We start from the raw sequence: 15,349 nt of genomic DNA, 5'->3' as shown, positions 1-15,349 counted from the left end.
TGCTTACTTATTATTCCTTATATATTTAATCCGAGAAAGGGCTATTATTTCCTCCCAGCGATGCGTCGCTATATAATGCGTGGCCTTGATATAACTATAAAAATGTAAGCTATATATAGGTGTGCTGCAGGCAGAGGTGTTCACGGGCCTGGGAATAAGGATATTTATACACCCATTTGTTCATCAGTTGTCCAGTCCTTGCATTTACTCAGAGAAAGGCCTATACAGTCCCGGCATTGCGTCACTGCAGCGCGCGGCCTTGGGCTGTAAAGGGCAGCTGATCTAGGCTGCGTACGTAGGCCAGAGGAGGAAGAGGCTGCCTGCCACACATGATAATTGGGTTATTGGGGTAGGGCGCAGAACACCGTCCTTGAGGAATAGAAATGACCCACTAGTTACTTTTGTTTTACGTAGATAATATTGTCTGCTAATTGAGTGTAGCTCATCGAGTTATTAGACAGAGTGATACCTCAAGACTTGTTTCACGACGTTATATCGCAGTTTTAGTAGCGTTAGTATTATTTCCATATTTTTCTAATGAGTTATTGCATTACATTAGACCTGTGTTGAGTGTATTTACTACTATTATTTGTCATGTTAAAAGTGTAAACATGAGGAGGAGGATTCGTACATTTTAATTACGCTCCTCCACGATGTATATAAAATTGTAGGACGAGTAATACCTTTTAGGATGCGTAACTATCAATAATGACCCTTAAATAAAATAGATAAGTGAAAATAAAGAGTTATAGTAAGGTGAGGTCGTATTCTCGTGAGTGTGTGGGCCAACTCGGCCGAGTCGCCGAGGTGTGAAGGCCTGGCCAGCAGCAGCAGCAGCCCGCCGCCTTGTTTCCTGCCATAACCCAGGTGTGTGGCTCCCCTGTGGCACGCCCAGGGGCGGGGGAGTGTGGGGAGGGGTGCCACAGGTGTGTGTGTGGCCCGGGCTGTGTGGGGGTCGTGGCGGGGTACAGGTGAGTGCCAGGCCAAAGCCGTCTCTATATCCAGGCACCCACACCTTGGCACAGCTGAGGGGCGGACGGCCGTGCATTCTCTATCTTGTTAAAATCCCCGCCGAGGACAGTATTGCCCTAACTGTGACCCAGCCTGACCAGCAGCCTCGACCCATAGTATAAACTTATCCAAGGGGAGCCAACAACCTGCCACGAGGGGCGGGGCAGCGCCCAAGTGTTTATACCTGACAAGTAGGTACCACCAGTGAGGAGAGTCCCCTGGCGGTGTACATAAGAACATAAGAATACAGGGAGACTGCAAGAGGCCGAGTGGCCTACACAGAGCAGCTCCAGAATCCCCCCCACTACTCGCGATGGGTGAGGTGTAGTTTCAGGGGTTACAGGAAGAAGCTTGATCCTCGTTTACCTTCGGTACGGGCATACGCTCCAGTACCTTGTCACCTTTCTGTGTAGTGCAGCGACGGCCTGATGAGCGAGCCTCCCATAACCCATTCAGCGAATGGGCACCTCTTTGGCCGACTCAGAATACCCTCTCTAGTTGTGATTAATTTTCGGGTATGATACATGAGCCTCCCATAACCCATTTAGCGAACGGGGCACCTCTTTGGCCGACTCGGTAAGGAGTGGCTCTCCCGTCACGCTGGTAGTGGGTTCAGTCCCAGGCAGCCGGGGAATACCCTCTCCTTGTTGTGATTAATTTCTCGTGTGTTTCGATACACGCAGAGGACGTGTGGGACTGAGAGAGTAATAGGAAAAAGAGAATAGAAAATCTCGTCATTAAAACTGTACCCACACCTCACTCATCAGTCATCTTCTCCAATGAATCCCTATAGATAGTGTTTCTGAACAAATTGTCGAGTCCGTTTGGGCGGAGGCTCCCGTGGGTCCATTTCTCCCCTCTGCTCTGCCACACGGTCCCAACACCTATCTCTTCCTCTCATATGTAAGGTAAAGGTAACATATGATAGGAAAAAATAGGTGTTGGGACTGTGTGGCAGAGCAGAGGGGAGAAATGGACCCGCGGGAGCCTCCGCCCAAACGGACTCGACAATTTGGTTGGACTCTAGTGGCTGAAAGTGACATTGTACTTTGAGGATGAGGAATGCAAGCTATCACACATTACTACCTTAGTATTTACTCAGTACCACTTTTACACAAGCATGAACAGTACAGAAGCTTAGCCAATTCCATTTTCCTTTATATGAAAATTATCATATTATTACATGCATCACACATTGTTTTATTTATTTATTTATTTATTTTCTTTTTTTCTTACAGCTCCACTTTTTACACGAGTATATGGTATAGAAGCTCAGCCAATTCCAACCTTCCATTCTTTTATTATTCAACTATTCTATTCTTTTATTGTGATAACTTATGAATGTTTCTCTTGGGCAGTCAGTCAGCAGTCCAAGCTTGATCTGTCAGCCCCAAGAAGAGTGTCTTGTCCCAGCCCAGAAGAGGACTCTCCCTGACACACGTGCAGCTCGGCTAGTGATGGCAGCTCGGGTGAGTGTGTCTGTGTGTGTGTGTGTGTGGGGACATTACTGTTATAGTTATGATTATATTTATTTGTTTTTATTATTGTCATTATCAATATACAGTATTTTTATATTTTTTTGTCTTTTCTTCTTCTTCATCATCTTTTTCTTTATCTTCTTCTGCTTCTGCTTCTTCATTTTCTTCTTAATACTTTTGTTTTTTTTATGTATTATTATTATTATTTTTATTATTACTGCTACTATTATTATTATTAGTTGTTAGCATAGTATTCTAACCTCATCACACCACCTTCCCTTTCTGCCCTTCTCTCACCCTCCCTCCCTTCACCCCTTCACCCATCACACATTCCTTCCCCCCCCACTCCCTGCCACCCCCTGACCTGCCTCTCACCCCCCCGTCAGCTGCTGTGCTCCGGGGAACGCATCGTGGTTGTGTCGGCGCGTAGTCTGGGCTCACTGTGTGCAGGGCGACGAACGTTCTCCAGCCAGGGCAGCAACAACCCCAAGGAGGCAACCCCACCACAGGATGTCAAGGAGGTGGCCGGAGGTATGCAGGGGGAGGGGAGGAAGGAAGCAAAGGGGGAGGGGAACTGTTTTATATTTTCATTTTCAATTTTCTTTCTTTCTCTTTCTTTTTCGTCAGAGGAAATATAGTGAAGTAAAGATAAAAATTGGTGGCGCAAAGCCTGGCTAGAAATGGCTTGGGAGAATAATCTTTAGAGCTTCTTGTTTTGAGACTTATTTATATGTTTTAATTCTGGTGCTTCTGCTTTAATTCTACTGTAATTCTAATTCCATTCTGCAGGTGAGTGTTAAGAGAGAACATCAGGGCATCTTTCAGGGGCATGTCAGGGCTGGGTATGTTTGAAAATGGGTGTTAATAAAGTGTAAAACAAACAGCTGATATGGAGGGGGCGTATGGGCTTCAGGATTTTTCAAAGGGGTCACAAGTGTACTTTTGGCAGGAAAAGTATTAGTTTTACAGCCTTTTATCCCCCCCCCCCCGAAGGTTGCCATCCACTGGCGGTTGTGAACCCATGTGGTAGAGAATACCCAAAGACTATTCAGTAGTCCAGTATGAGTTCAGTAGTGCCCTTGAGCTGTCTCCTTTGTTGTAAAAAAGAAGAAGAAAAAAAAAGTAGTAGTAGTAGTAGTAGTAGTAGCAGGATGTCAAGGAGGAGGCTGGAGGTAAGCAGGGGTGGAGATGGCCCTTTTTAATTCACTTATTTGTCCATTTATTTTTCATCAGTGGAAGTAGTCAAAGGCCAATAGGAAAGGACCAAAGAGGACCCTTTTTAATTAATTAATTTATTTACTTTTCATCAGTGGAAGTAGTCAAAGGTCCCCCAAAAAGTCAGTGGTGATCTTTTAAGGTTTCTGAATTTGCACTTTTTTCTGATTCTGTTGGTTTAAGATGTCCCAATGTGAAAATATCTACTCCCACCCACCCCAGACCCTCTGGACACATGGCTGGACATCCGTGCCGGCATCTTTGGGCCCAGTGACCAGCGGATGCCCCTGCCCGGTAACATTGGTCTGAGCGACCGCCTGGGTGGCTCTTCCTATGCCTTGCCGTCCCCCCAGCCTGCCCCCTCTGGCCCCCGCCCCACGCCAGACATCCTCACCCACAAGACAAACCACGAACACCAGCTGCAGGTGGGTGTGGGTTGAGGCTCCTTGCACACAGCTCCCCTCAACTTCCCCAGCCTAAACTAAACTAACCTAGTCTAATTTAACACAGAGTAGAAGCAAAGGCTGCTTATATCACCAGTTCCTCTCTTCATCCTAGTTGTTTTCAGCTTCTCAGAGTGCTGCAGTGTGCTTCCTTATAGTCTTTATGTTATCAAGGTTAAAGTGCACTTGCTAGTATAGGTGCCTTTCTGCCTCAGAAAGTTTGCTCTGAAATCTGCTGCTTAGTCCTTCTGCCCAGGCTCAATCATCATCATCATCGTTTAACGTCCATTTATTCCCTATGGTGGGGTTGGACGGGATATGAGCCTCCTCCATTGTTGCCAGTCCATAGCCATTTCTTCCGTGATGTTCAGCCTCCTCATATCTTCCTCCACCACCTTTCTCCACATCTTCCTTGGCCTTCCTGGTGGTCTTCTGCCCTCTACCTCAAAGTTCAGTGCACATCTCAGGATGTGTTCTTCTCCTCTTCTCCTCACATGTCCTAGGCTGCCAAACTTACCAGTGCAAGAGTTAAACACTTTCTTTCCTCTTTCATCCCTTTTTCCAATCCATGACAGACTTGCTCAAGAGGGAGTAGCAAGACGCCTCTCTAGCCAATTGTTTTCTCAAGCCATTCTTATTTGTGTGTAGATATTTATTACGCTCTGAAACCAATATCCATTCTGTACCTGACAAAGGACAGATGATCCTACCTCTCAGCCTCACCTTTCCTTATTGTTTACCATATGTCTTGAGGGAATCACTTTCTGGCCACCACTATCTTATCATGTCTCTTATCTCATTCACTGACCACTCCTCACTGCCCTCACTACACTTGTGTCCCTCCCTGTGTGCAGGTGTATGTTGTCTTCTGCTGTAATATAAACAAACCTTCAATGTTGAATATTAATGCTAGTGATATTAGTAGGGAATAGAGACTCAGTTCAAGGAGATATAGAGAAAGCATGGTTCAAGGAGACATAGAGAAAGCATGTAACAAATTAACTAAAACTGTAATGAAAATAGGAGGAAAGGAACCAATTGACAGTGACAGTAAATTAACAAAGGAAAAAAGGGTGCCTACAAGTAAGTGTTGTAAGGGGTAAAGTAAAGGTAAAGTTTGGGGCATACCCTATAGCTGCTCTTGGCTGTGGTGCTCATCTCCATCACATTGGCCTTTGAGCCTGTGGTGGGCAAGAGCCAGTGTGACATTTGGGCTACCACAGTTTGCCTTCCCCAGGTGTCCCCAGATCACCGTTGCCAGATCGTCATACTCAGAGCATAGTATTTACCGGTTTCTGACGCCTAACTATTGCCAAGAAACATCAGGATCTAACTCTTTTAACGACAACTATAAATGAGTTTCGTTATTGGAGCCCAGAAGACAGTTTTGGGGTAGGAAGTCGGGAAATATAATCGGCTGAGTACGACAATCTGGCAACGTTGCCCCAGATACTCATTTATCCATCAGCCTGAAAGGGAGGATAAACAGCTGGATGGGGACTTATTAAAATTTCTTCTTCTTGTTTACTGTCATTATTTTCCTTCATGGGGTTGGCCAGGCTAAAAGTCCCTCCCACTCTTGATGATCATAAACTCTCCTCCCTGGTGTTCATCCTTCTCATGTCTTCCTCCACACATTGGCTCTGGGTCTCCTCACTTCTGCTGCCAAGGAACATACAAATATATCTAAAAATGCTGCCAGGCAGTGAGTCTCTCCCACTCATGACAGTCATAACCTCACTCTCCTTCTCATCCTTCTCATGTCTTCCTCCACACATTGGCTCTGGGTCTCCTCACTTCTGCTGCCAAGGAACATACAAATATATCTAAAAATGCTGCCAGGTAGTGAGTCTCTAACTCATGCCAATCATTAACAACTCACTCTCCTTCTCATGTCTTCCTCCACACATTGTCTTTGGGTCTCCTTCACCCTTCCAGCTGGTCTCCTCACTTCTGCTGCCAAGGAACATTCAAATACATCTAAAAATGGTGCAGAAAAATCAGTGAACTTAGGCTAATGATGTTGTGTTTCAGGCGCTGGGTCAGTGTAACCCCGGGGAGCTGTCTGACTTGGAGGGCCACCCCAACCCTGCCCCCGCCATGCCCTCTCACCCGGCCGACGTGCTGGAGTGCAAGGTGCAGACGTGCCCCGACCTTGTCAAGAAAGGTATGTACTCTTATGTTAACCTCTTCACAGTTTAGGAAACATATTGTGGAATTTTCTGTCACTGTCAGACTTAGATGTTTTGGTATCAGTGTTTCTTGTGTTCTTTTTTTTCCTGTTTTTTATAAAGATTTTTTGGTAGATTAATTTTTTGATAGACTGGCCTTAACTGTTTCCTCTGATGTAAAAATAAAAATAATAATAATAAAATAATATGCCCCTGACTGTTTCCTCAGACAAAAACTCCCCTAATTATTTTCTGATTTCAAAAAAATATAAAAATAGATAAATAAATGTCCATCACACTCTCAGAAACCTTCCCTTCCTCTGATAAAATAAAAACGAAATAAATTAAATAAATCAATATCCATCGCCCTCCTGAACCCATCCCTTCCTCGTCAGACTTCCTGGACCTGTTCCCGGGGCGTAACCTGAGGGAGGGGCCGCTGTCGGTGGTGACCCTGAGCCAGCGCACCAAACACGACATGAGCTGCTGGTCGGAGGGCATGGAGGGAGAGCGCGAGGAACTGCAGCTATATGTGAGTGCTGGAGAGAGAAAGGGAGAGAAAGAAGGGGATGATAAGGGTAGTGAGGAAAGGAAAGGGAAGGGAAAAAAGGTGAAAGGGAAGAGAATTGAAGGAAGGAAGGGGTGAGAGAGAGAGAGAGAGAGAGAGATGGGGGTGGCAGTGATATGGGTAGCAGTGAGGAGAGAAAAGAAAGGAAAAATAGGTGGAAAGGAAGAAAATTGAAGAAAACAGAGAAAAAGAGAGAGAAAATTATACTTTCCATCGCCATCACAGTCTTTTGTCTAACTTCATGTGATTATATTTCAAGGAGTGTCTGAAACTTTTTTACTTTTTTTTTAAGAATTTATCATCAGTTTCCTCCTGTCATGTACTAATGTAACCTGCCTTTGGGTGTCACAAGCTCCAGAATCCCTAACCCAGCCTTGTCTGTAAGAATTCATCAGTTTCCTTAAGTAACATATAATGTAACCTGCCTTTGAGTGTCACAAGTTCCAGTGTTCTGTACTCCATGGGCCTTGATTTATTATTGTTTTTATTTTTCCTTAAACTCCTTCCTTTACTATATATAATCAAGCAAAAAGCCTTCCTTCTCCCCTTACACTCCCCGTCCTGCCCCCCCACAGTTCATCCTGGCGGCAGAGGACATCTGCGCCACCCTGCAACGCGAGGGCTACTGGGCGGACTTCATCGACCCTGTGTCTGGGCGTCCGTACCTTGGCCAGTTCACAAACGCCACGCTCTTCGAGACGGACGAGCGCTACCGCCACCTGGGCTTCAGGATAGAGGACCTGGGGTGCTGCAAGATCATCTCACACCGCCTCTGGGGCACCAACGTCTTCGTGGGTGAGTGTTATGTACTTACTGATTTGTCTTGGTTTATTATTTTTCTTTATTTTATTATTATTGAGATCCATGAAAAAGCATAAAGGGAAAGTCAATAACTGCTTTGTGGGTGGTTGTTATGTAGTCAGCAGGGATGGAGTGAATACAAGAGTTGTGGATACGAATACAAATACGAATACTTCAAATTTCAGCGAATACAAATACGAATTCGAATACACTAAAATGGTTTCAATTCGAATACAAATATGAATACTCTTTGAAAGTATTCATGAATACTTTTCATTGAAAAATATGTTCTTGACATAACTGTTCTAAAGTTATGCAACAGTAACATGAGCTCATGAATAATGACTTATGACTTATGGCAGGTGACACTGTTCAGTGCGGGGATACCACGCTTGACTTAAATACAGCAGAAATATTATTTATATTTTCCCAAAATTACAAGTGACCAGTTACGAAAGAAATTCAACAAAAGATATCCCAATAATTCCAGTGTTTAGTGGCTTCATGCTGTTTGACTTCACTTCTATTCTTTGGTGTTTTGATGTTTAACATTGAGTGCACTGTTACCTCCGTGAGACACTGCACCACTGTACGTATAACATCCTATGGGCAATGGGATAGTAGGGATAAACTCCCTCAAAAAGCCTGTATCAAGACGGACTACACGGTGACCGTCCACACGGGTAAGTGGTAACTGCTGCACAGCCACAGTCTGCGAACCTGTTCTATGCACGACATTATCCACGTCTACCCAGGAGCCTGGAGTTGTAAGGAACAATAATAAATTTTGAAGTATTCGTCAGATTATTCGCAGAATACAAATACTTTTCCTTTGTATTCAAATATGAATGAGAATACTTTGAGTTCTATCAACAATTATTCAAATACGAATACAAATACACCCAAATACAGGTAACTCTTGATTTACTCGAGTATTGTGTCCTTGAAGAGGTCGTGTAAATCAAAAACAATGTAAATCAAACAAGAGGTAGGTTTCTATTGCAAAATAAATATTCACTTCATTCAGTGGGGAGAGAGAGAGAGAGAGAGAGAGAGAGAGAGAGAGAGAGAGAGAGAGAGAGAGAGAATATCCATATCACTGAGATATCCACTCAGGCACTCAGTCTCAGCCTCACTCATCCAGTTGCGTGAGACATCTGGTGGCTACTCCATAAAATATCGCGTATAAGTGAAAAAACGTGTAAATTAAACATTTATTTGGATTTTGGACCCCACGTTATTTCAAAAACGCGTAAACCAAACTCGCGTAAATCGAGAGTTACCTGTATGGTATTCGAATGTATTCAAATACAAATACCGAATATGAATACTCCATCCCAGGTAGTCAGTGACTTCTCTGTGGTTATTATTATTTTTTATCATTATTATTATTATTATTATTATTATTATTATTATTATTATTATTATTATTATTATTATTATTATTATTATTATTGAGATCAATGAAAGAGCATCAAGGGAGAAAAAAACTGCTTTGTAGGTGAGTGTTATGTAGTCACTGATTAGGCTTTGTTTATTATTGTTTTTATCGTTGTTGTTATTAAGATCCATGGATGGGCATCAAGGGAAAGTCAGAAACTGCTATAGAGCCAAACAGAGCCTCCTTGATGAGCAGACAGGGATTCAAATAATAAGAAACACTGGCAGCAAAGTAAAGTGAAAAATAGTTAAAAAAATATCAGGGTACAAAACAATGCATATTGAGTTGACAGGTGGCTGGTGACTTTCACTTGACGCTTAACACAGTAGTGGAGGCAAGCCAAGAGCTAAGCAGAGTTACCATATAAAACTCCCACTGTAATAGAGGAAAATGGCAAGAGAATAATCAGGTTGGGTTTGAAAGTAGTGTTGTTGCTTCCTTCTTGAGAGAGTTGTAAGAAGGATGAACTGCCAAGAGGAAGGGAGGCAGTTCCAGAGCTTACCATGAAAGAGACGAGAGAGTGAAGATAGTGGTTAATTCTCACATTTAGATGTTGGACAGCATAGAGATACAGCACACCATTCAAGGATGAAGGCCCACACTGATCAAAAGGTTCACAGACATTGCTGAATATACCAGAGAAAGGGAAGCAGTTTCAGAGCTTACCAGGAGAGATGACAGTGAAGATAAAGGATAACTCTTGCATTAAGTCATTGGGCAGCTTTAGGGTATGCTTAAGTAGTATGTCTCATGCAGCAACAAAACGGAAGGAAAAATTGAAATCATACATGGATCAGAAGGTGCAGACATTGTTGAGCGTTCTATAATATATTTCTTATCAGGGTGAAAATGTACTTGCCCGTAGAGGTGCCCTTTTTCCTTAGAAGAATTACTGCTCACTGACTTATTTGATACACGTAGTTGATAAAAAAGATTGACTATAGTGGTGTGGCTGCAGGAAGACCAAGAGAACAGGCCGACAAAATTTTGAATGGAAGAAAATCCAGTGAAAATCAGCCAATTGGATTAATCTGTAAGGGCATCAGGCCACCCATGGATCAAGTGTGCCCCCTTGCTGCACCACAAGCCTAGCTGTTTAAATAGTTGTAGTCCATTCATTTAAGCTGGATTCCTGTCTCCTTGCCTAGTGAGTAAGGATGCTGCTGTTGGCTGTTGGTGGCTTGGGTACCTGTTGTTTCCATCACCCAGCACAAGCTTAGGTTCAGAGAATATTCATATTTCTAGATAAACGAAATAAAGATGATCTAAAGTTTTCATAAAAGATGAGTAAAAATTTCCATATTGAGCTAAGTAATGAAATATGAATAGTTTTTGAACATATGCAGTTGTGTTTGGCAATAGATACGTCAGCGCTTCACCCACTACCAGCCAGTCAGCAACGTCTTACTAACTCAGCCAGGGATGCAGCCATTGTTAGAAGGCTCCAGCTTAAGTGAATGACCTGTGTTAGTGTGTCCGCAATGATGCTGAGGTGGTGTTGGGTGTCTCAGGTGCCATCTTCACCAACGCACCCATCAACTCTGAGGTGCTGGACCAGGCCCTCAACAAGCACGAGAAGGGCCGCTCCTCCTCCTCCACCCCCTCCTCCGAGCAGCACTAACGCCACGTTGCCCTAGGACAACACTCTTCCCTCCCTGCGTGTCCCTGGGCGAGGTGCTGAGTGGAGGTTGCCTGGGGTGAGACTTTGCCCCTGCCCTGCCCTCCATCGCTGTGCTAAGAAAGAAAACTCCCCTGTACATATTATTTAAGGATGTCTTTCCTAGTTGGCCAAACACTAAATTTTTCTCTTTTTCATTTTTATTTGCTTATTTTTATTTTTATTTTTTCCTTCTTCACTGACTTGACAACATAATGTGGACTTTATTTGCATTCGTCTGTGGGTGTGCTTTGATTGCCTCCCGCACTGTGATTACTGTAGTATTTGTTTGTTGGTTTGTGCGCACTGTTTTGATCAGTACTCATGTCAGGATATAACTATACGTACTGAAGGGAGTTGAGGTGACAGGAAACAAGGGTAATCATGCATTAGATCAGTGGCTCCCAACATTCTTGCAGTTGTGGCCCTTCTCCAAGAATCTGAAAACCCTGATATCTAGTTTATTTTACACATTTTTTGATAGGCTAATTTTCACCTATACCCAGCCCTGACATACCCCAAAGATATCCTGATGCTCCCTCCCAACACTCACCAGTAGCAGCACACATTACCAGCAGAAAAGCAGAAAAGACACTCTCAAAACCTTAAGCTATTAAAATCTTTCTCCCAAGCTGTTTCTAGCTAGGCTTCATGACCCCCCCAGCCAGTTCTCCTTAGATGAAGAGATGGGACATTAAAGATAGTCTAATGATGCTTAAGAACTGATAAGAAGTGGACAGCCAAAATAAAATTACAACCCAGGAAATTTAAAACTTGGGACAGACAGAAAACTTGGTGAGGAGATGAAATAAGAACCTTTGTCATAGCAGTAAAGGGTTCGCTAACACCAGACAGAGAGGCTTGAGAAGGTTGGGACACACAGTAGCTGCTGACAATGGTAATGATGTCAAATATGAACTGCAAGAATAGAGAACACTTACAAATAGTTTTACTCTGAGTTGATGACTGATGGAACGGTGCAACAAACTGGCAGAACACATGCAAAAGAGAGTTAGGTTAGGCTTGCCAGCAGCACACAGGGATAAGACAGGAAGGGAGGGTAGGGAGGTCGGGAGGGAGGCATTAGGAAGTACTGTAGTTTTAATTGGAGGTATCGAATAGGAGAGCTTTGCCATCTTGTTATCAATAGAGCCGAGCAAAATTCAAATTGATTCAGATACAAGTGTGTTTTGTGTTCTTGGTACTTCTTCAAGATCCTGACTATACTTAGATCACAACCAGAACTGTTATATCAGTATCAATGTGCACTTCACCTAGCTCTTTTGGTACCAACATGGCATCTGTGATGAGGGTGACCACACTCTGCTATTCTGTATCTGTAGTGTTAATGCATAGTTGCACAGCTCCCACCCAGGCCTGTCTTTGGTAAAATAACAACATTGGGGTGTGCCTGGCAGCTCGTGTGTGTCAGTCATTCTGGTAAGTGCTCATCGGGGAAGAATAAATGCTCTTGGAAAATTATTCTTGGGGTGTGACGTAAAGTTTTCAAAATAACAATTGCTAGATCTTTTCTTGACAACTCAGTAAGTCTTTCATGGAAGGCAAATTTATTGAACCATAGAAACCCAAGCAAGGATTTTCTGTATAAACTATTAAAAATAGTATATAAACTATTAAACAAAATTATTTATTTTTGGTGACATTATCCACAATCAACAATATCATTTTTGCTTTTATTTAGTGTAGGCAAAGCCTACACTTGCCCGCCAACGAGGTATTTCAGCAGAGGCTTCTTCCTTGCAGCTCGTCTTCACACCTCATCTTCCAGAGTACAGTCTTGCCCCACATGGGCTTGCTTCCAAAAGTCACAACATAACCCGCTATGACATAGATCAAACCTGATGCCTTAAAATTACTAAAAACGCCCTAAGTGGCCTGAAACACCTGAGAACTAGTTGGCTAAGTTGGTGAGTGACAAAATCAGACACAGTAGCATTTTCTGAGCAAAAAATTATTCTAGCAAAGTGGCATAAACTTGAATTTGACATATTGAAATGATGTCAAGCCAAGTATAAGTGTGTAGGGTTTTCTCCTTCATGAGTACTGACTGGTGCGGTGCGTACAAACTGTCAAACCTTCCCCTAAGACCTGGTGGTGTTATGGCACTCCCTGGTCAGTGAGGCGCCAGGCAGGAGGGAGGAAGGGAGGGGTGCCGCAGGTCAGGATGTGGTGGTGGTGGTCGGCGCCGTGCCGTCAGCCACCTGATATGAGTCAACCCGCCACGGTTGTTGTTCTTAGTGTTATAATAGTGTACATAGTGTAAATGGATGCTTGCCAGCCCTGCATCAGTCAGTTACATAGATATGCCTTGACTCTGGTTGTGAAGGGCTCATATATTCTCTCTTCTCTGCTATTCCTATTCAGACTTATTAAATTTCAAAAAGAATAAAGTTTTTTCGAGACTCCTTCAACTAGCAACATATATTCCTTGTCTCTTGGCTTGAAGGGATTATAAATTATTCTATCTTCTATAATATTCGGGAAGTGTTAGCGAGTAAATTTCATCAAGAACAACATTTTTTAGAACCCGTCAACCAGCTATTTGTATGCCTTGGTTCTGGATCTATTCGCTCTTCTCTGCTATTCAGTTAGACTCGGTAAATTTTGGCAATGATTATATTTCTTTAGAATCTTCATCAACTAACAACTTCATATAAACTTCATGTTAACTTTGCCTCTGGTTGTGAAGGGATTGATTATGTCTTCTTTTCTCTGCTATTCAGTCTTAGTAAATTCCAGCAAGTACAGATGTCTTTTAGAGCCTCAGTTAAATAGTAGGTTCATATATGTTTTGCTTCTTGGTGTATAAATGTATTCTCTAATCTCTGTTATTCAGTCTTAGTAAATTTCAGCAAGAATGACATTTTTTAGAACCTACAACAGCTAAGAACTTCGTATCATCACCTTTATAAACATAATGGTGTGTTCGAGCTGGCAAAAATTTCTTACACTACAGATGACTTGAAATTTAACTATCTGTATCTAATTTTGTTTTTCCCTAAGCAAGTATTCAAAAGAAGAACTCATTGCCTGCTTTTTTGAGGAATTTTTTTGGTGAAGGGAATAATCTTGAAGACAATAATACTAAGCACATTTTTTTCCTTTCTTGGTGGACAGGGGACCAAGCCTTGACTGTGCACCTAATATAGTTCAGTAAGACACTCCTTCTTTGGGCCCAGGACTGATTGACTGGCCACTGCTTAGTACAAACTCAATTTGTCAATATTAAGAGTGAAGCATCCTTTTTCCTTTGTCATCCTATCCAAGTAATTACAAGTCCCATACAAGAACAATCAGGGCTCATAAGTCACTAAGCTGGTGGGGCTGCAGAGGTGACGTTGAGTAAGGTTAAGGTTCGTGTACAGACCATCAGAGTATTTTGTGTCTCCCCGGCAATGATGACCTGTGTAGTGACGACCAGTGGATGAATAGTGAATATATATTGTGGAATGTTGCCTCGAGTTTTATTGACATCAGGGGAGCTGCTGGAGGTGTTGTGTGTCCAGGGAGAGAGTGGTGAGTCAGTAATATTCTAGCAATTGTATGTATTGTATTGTATTGTAGATTTGAAATTACTAGGTTGTGTGAAGGGCAGGAAGGTTGTGCTTGTATCTGTTGAGAATCAGGGAGGATATGTGAAGGAAAGAATGAGATAGGAGGTACAGGACAACGTAGTATTAGCTGAGAGAAGAAATGTTTTGTTAGTCCTGGTAAATGATAATGAAGCGATTGGTCAACGCATGTATGTTTTTCCTTAATAAATATATAGGTAGATAGGTAAAGAGATAGATAAACCTGTACTTGATTTTGTGTAATACTTATTGCCTTTATTTTTCCCCCTGTGTCAGTTTAATACTTTTTCTGTGTATATTTTTCAGGTGTTCTCAATGTCCTGTAATGTAATAAATGTTTCCTTCCAGCATTTCTTCCTTGCTGATTTGTGTGAGTGTAACATTTGTTTTCTTATTATTATTTTTCATGTATGTATATAGATTTTCCTTGTTCTTTCTTCCTCTTCTTCAGTATTCCTGTTAATTTACTTTCTTACTTTACTTTCTTGTTCATCATCCTATTTCAGTGTCAAAAAAGTCTTTCAATTATTATTATTATTATTATTATTTTTTTTTTTTAATAGTCATTGTCATTCTTATTTTTGTTATTGTTTTGTTATCAGCCTGTCTGTTTCCTGTTAATTTACTTTCTTTATTGGCTTCCACTATTTCTTGTTCCTCATCTTATTTCAGTGTCAAAAAAGTCTTTCTCAATTATCTTTTTATTTTCTTTCTCTTTTCTTTGTAATATTCATTGTCATTCTTATATTTATTGTTTCCTTATCAGCCTGTCTCTGTTTTGGCAAGTCATGTCCTCAGTCTCACTTATTTACCTCATAATATTCTCTCTTATCTGGTCCTCCTCTATTTTTTTTACCATACTATAACACCTCAGCATTATCTTATCACCTCCCTCTGTCATGTTCATCAAGTCTAGCTGCTGTCTGCCACCTGTTTTGCATTTAGCTTTTCATCTTATCTTGTATCTTATT

General features: G+C 42.1%; 1 protein-coding gene across 6 annotated transcripts; it reads left to right on the top strand.

Moving 5' to 3' along the window:
- The first annotated feature begins 334 nt into the window (after nucleotides 1–334).
- LOC127005696 (cobalamin trafficking protein CblD-like) lies at nucleotides 335–14,260 on the top strand. 6 transcript variants are annotated; one of them, XM_050874809.1, is made up of 8 exons: nucleotides 335–349; nucleotides 2,370–2,480; nucleotides 2,876–3,020; nucleotides 3,927–4,129; nucleotides 6,182–6,314; nucleotides 6,714–6,850; nucleotides 7,462–7,681; nucleotides 10,640–14,260. In XM_050874809.1, exons 2-8 carry the CDS (start codon nucleotides 2,469–2,471, stop codon nucleotides 10,747–10,749), a joined length of 960 nt encoding a protein of 319 aa, XP_050730766.1. In that variant the 5' UTR covers nucleotides 335–349; nucleotides 2,370–2,468; the 3' UTR covers nucleotides 10,750–14,260. The 6 variants fall into 6 exon arrangements, with proteins under 6 accessions (XP_050730766.1, XP_050730768.1, XP_050730764.1 ...); XM_050874811.1 differs by lacking the exon at nucleotides 335–349 and adding an exon at nucleotides 497–511; XM_050874807.1 differs by lacking the exon at nucleotides 335–349 and adding an exon at nucleotides 704–867.
- Nucleotides 14,261–15,349: the final 1,089 nt, after the last annotated feature.

Source organism: Eriocheir sinensis, chromosome 30 (genome assembly GCF_024679095.1).
Source record: "Eriocheir sinensis breed Jianghai 21 chromosome 30, ASM2467909v1, whole genome shotgun sequence".
NCBI classification, from domain to species: domain Eukaryota; kingdom Metazoa; phylum Arthropoda; class Malacostraca; order Decapoda; family Varunidae; genus Eriocheir; species Eriocheir sinensis.
Note: the sequence above shows the minus strand (reverse complement) of the source record. Positions and strands in the feature narration are given on the sequence as shown.

Excerpts from the sequence above, each read along its gene's own strand:
- LOC127005696 (XM_050874809.1), top strand. Across the intron at positions 6,851-7,461 it reads GCGAGGAACTGCAGCTATAT|TTCATCCTGGCGGCAGAGGA; the intron begins GTGAGTGCTGGA and ends GCCCCCCCACAG. Across the intron at positions 7,682-10,639 it reads GGGCACCAACGTCTTCGTGG|GTGCCATCTTCACCAACGCA; the intron begins GTGAGTGTTATG and ends TGGGTGTCTCAG.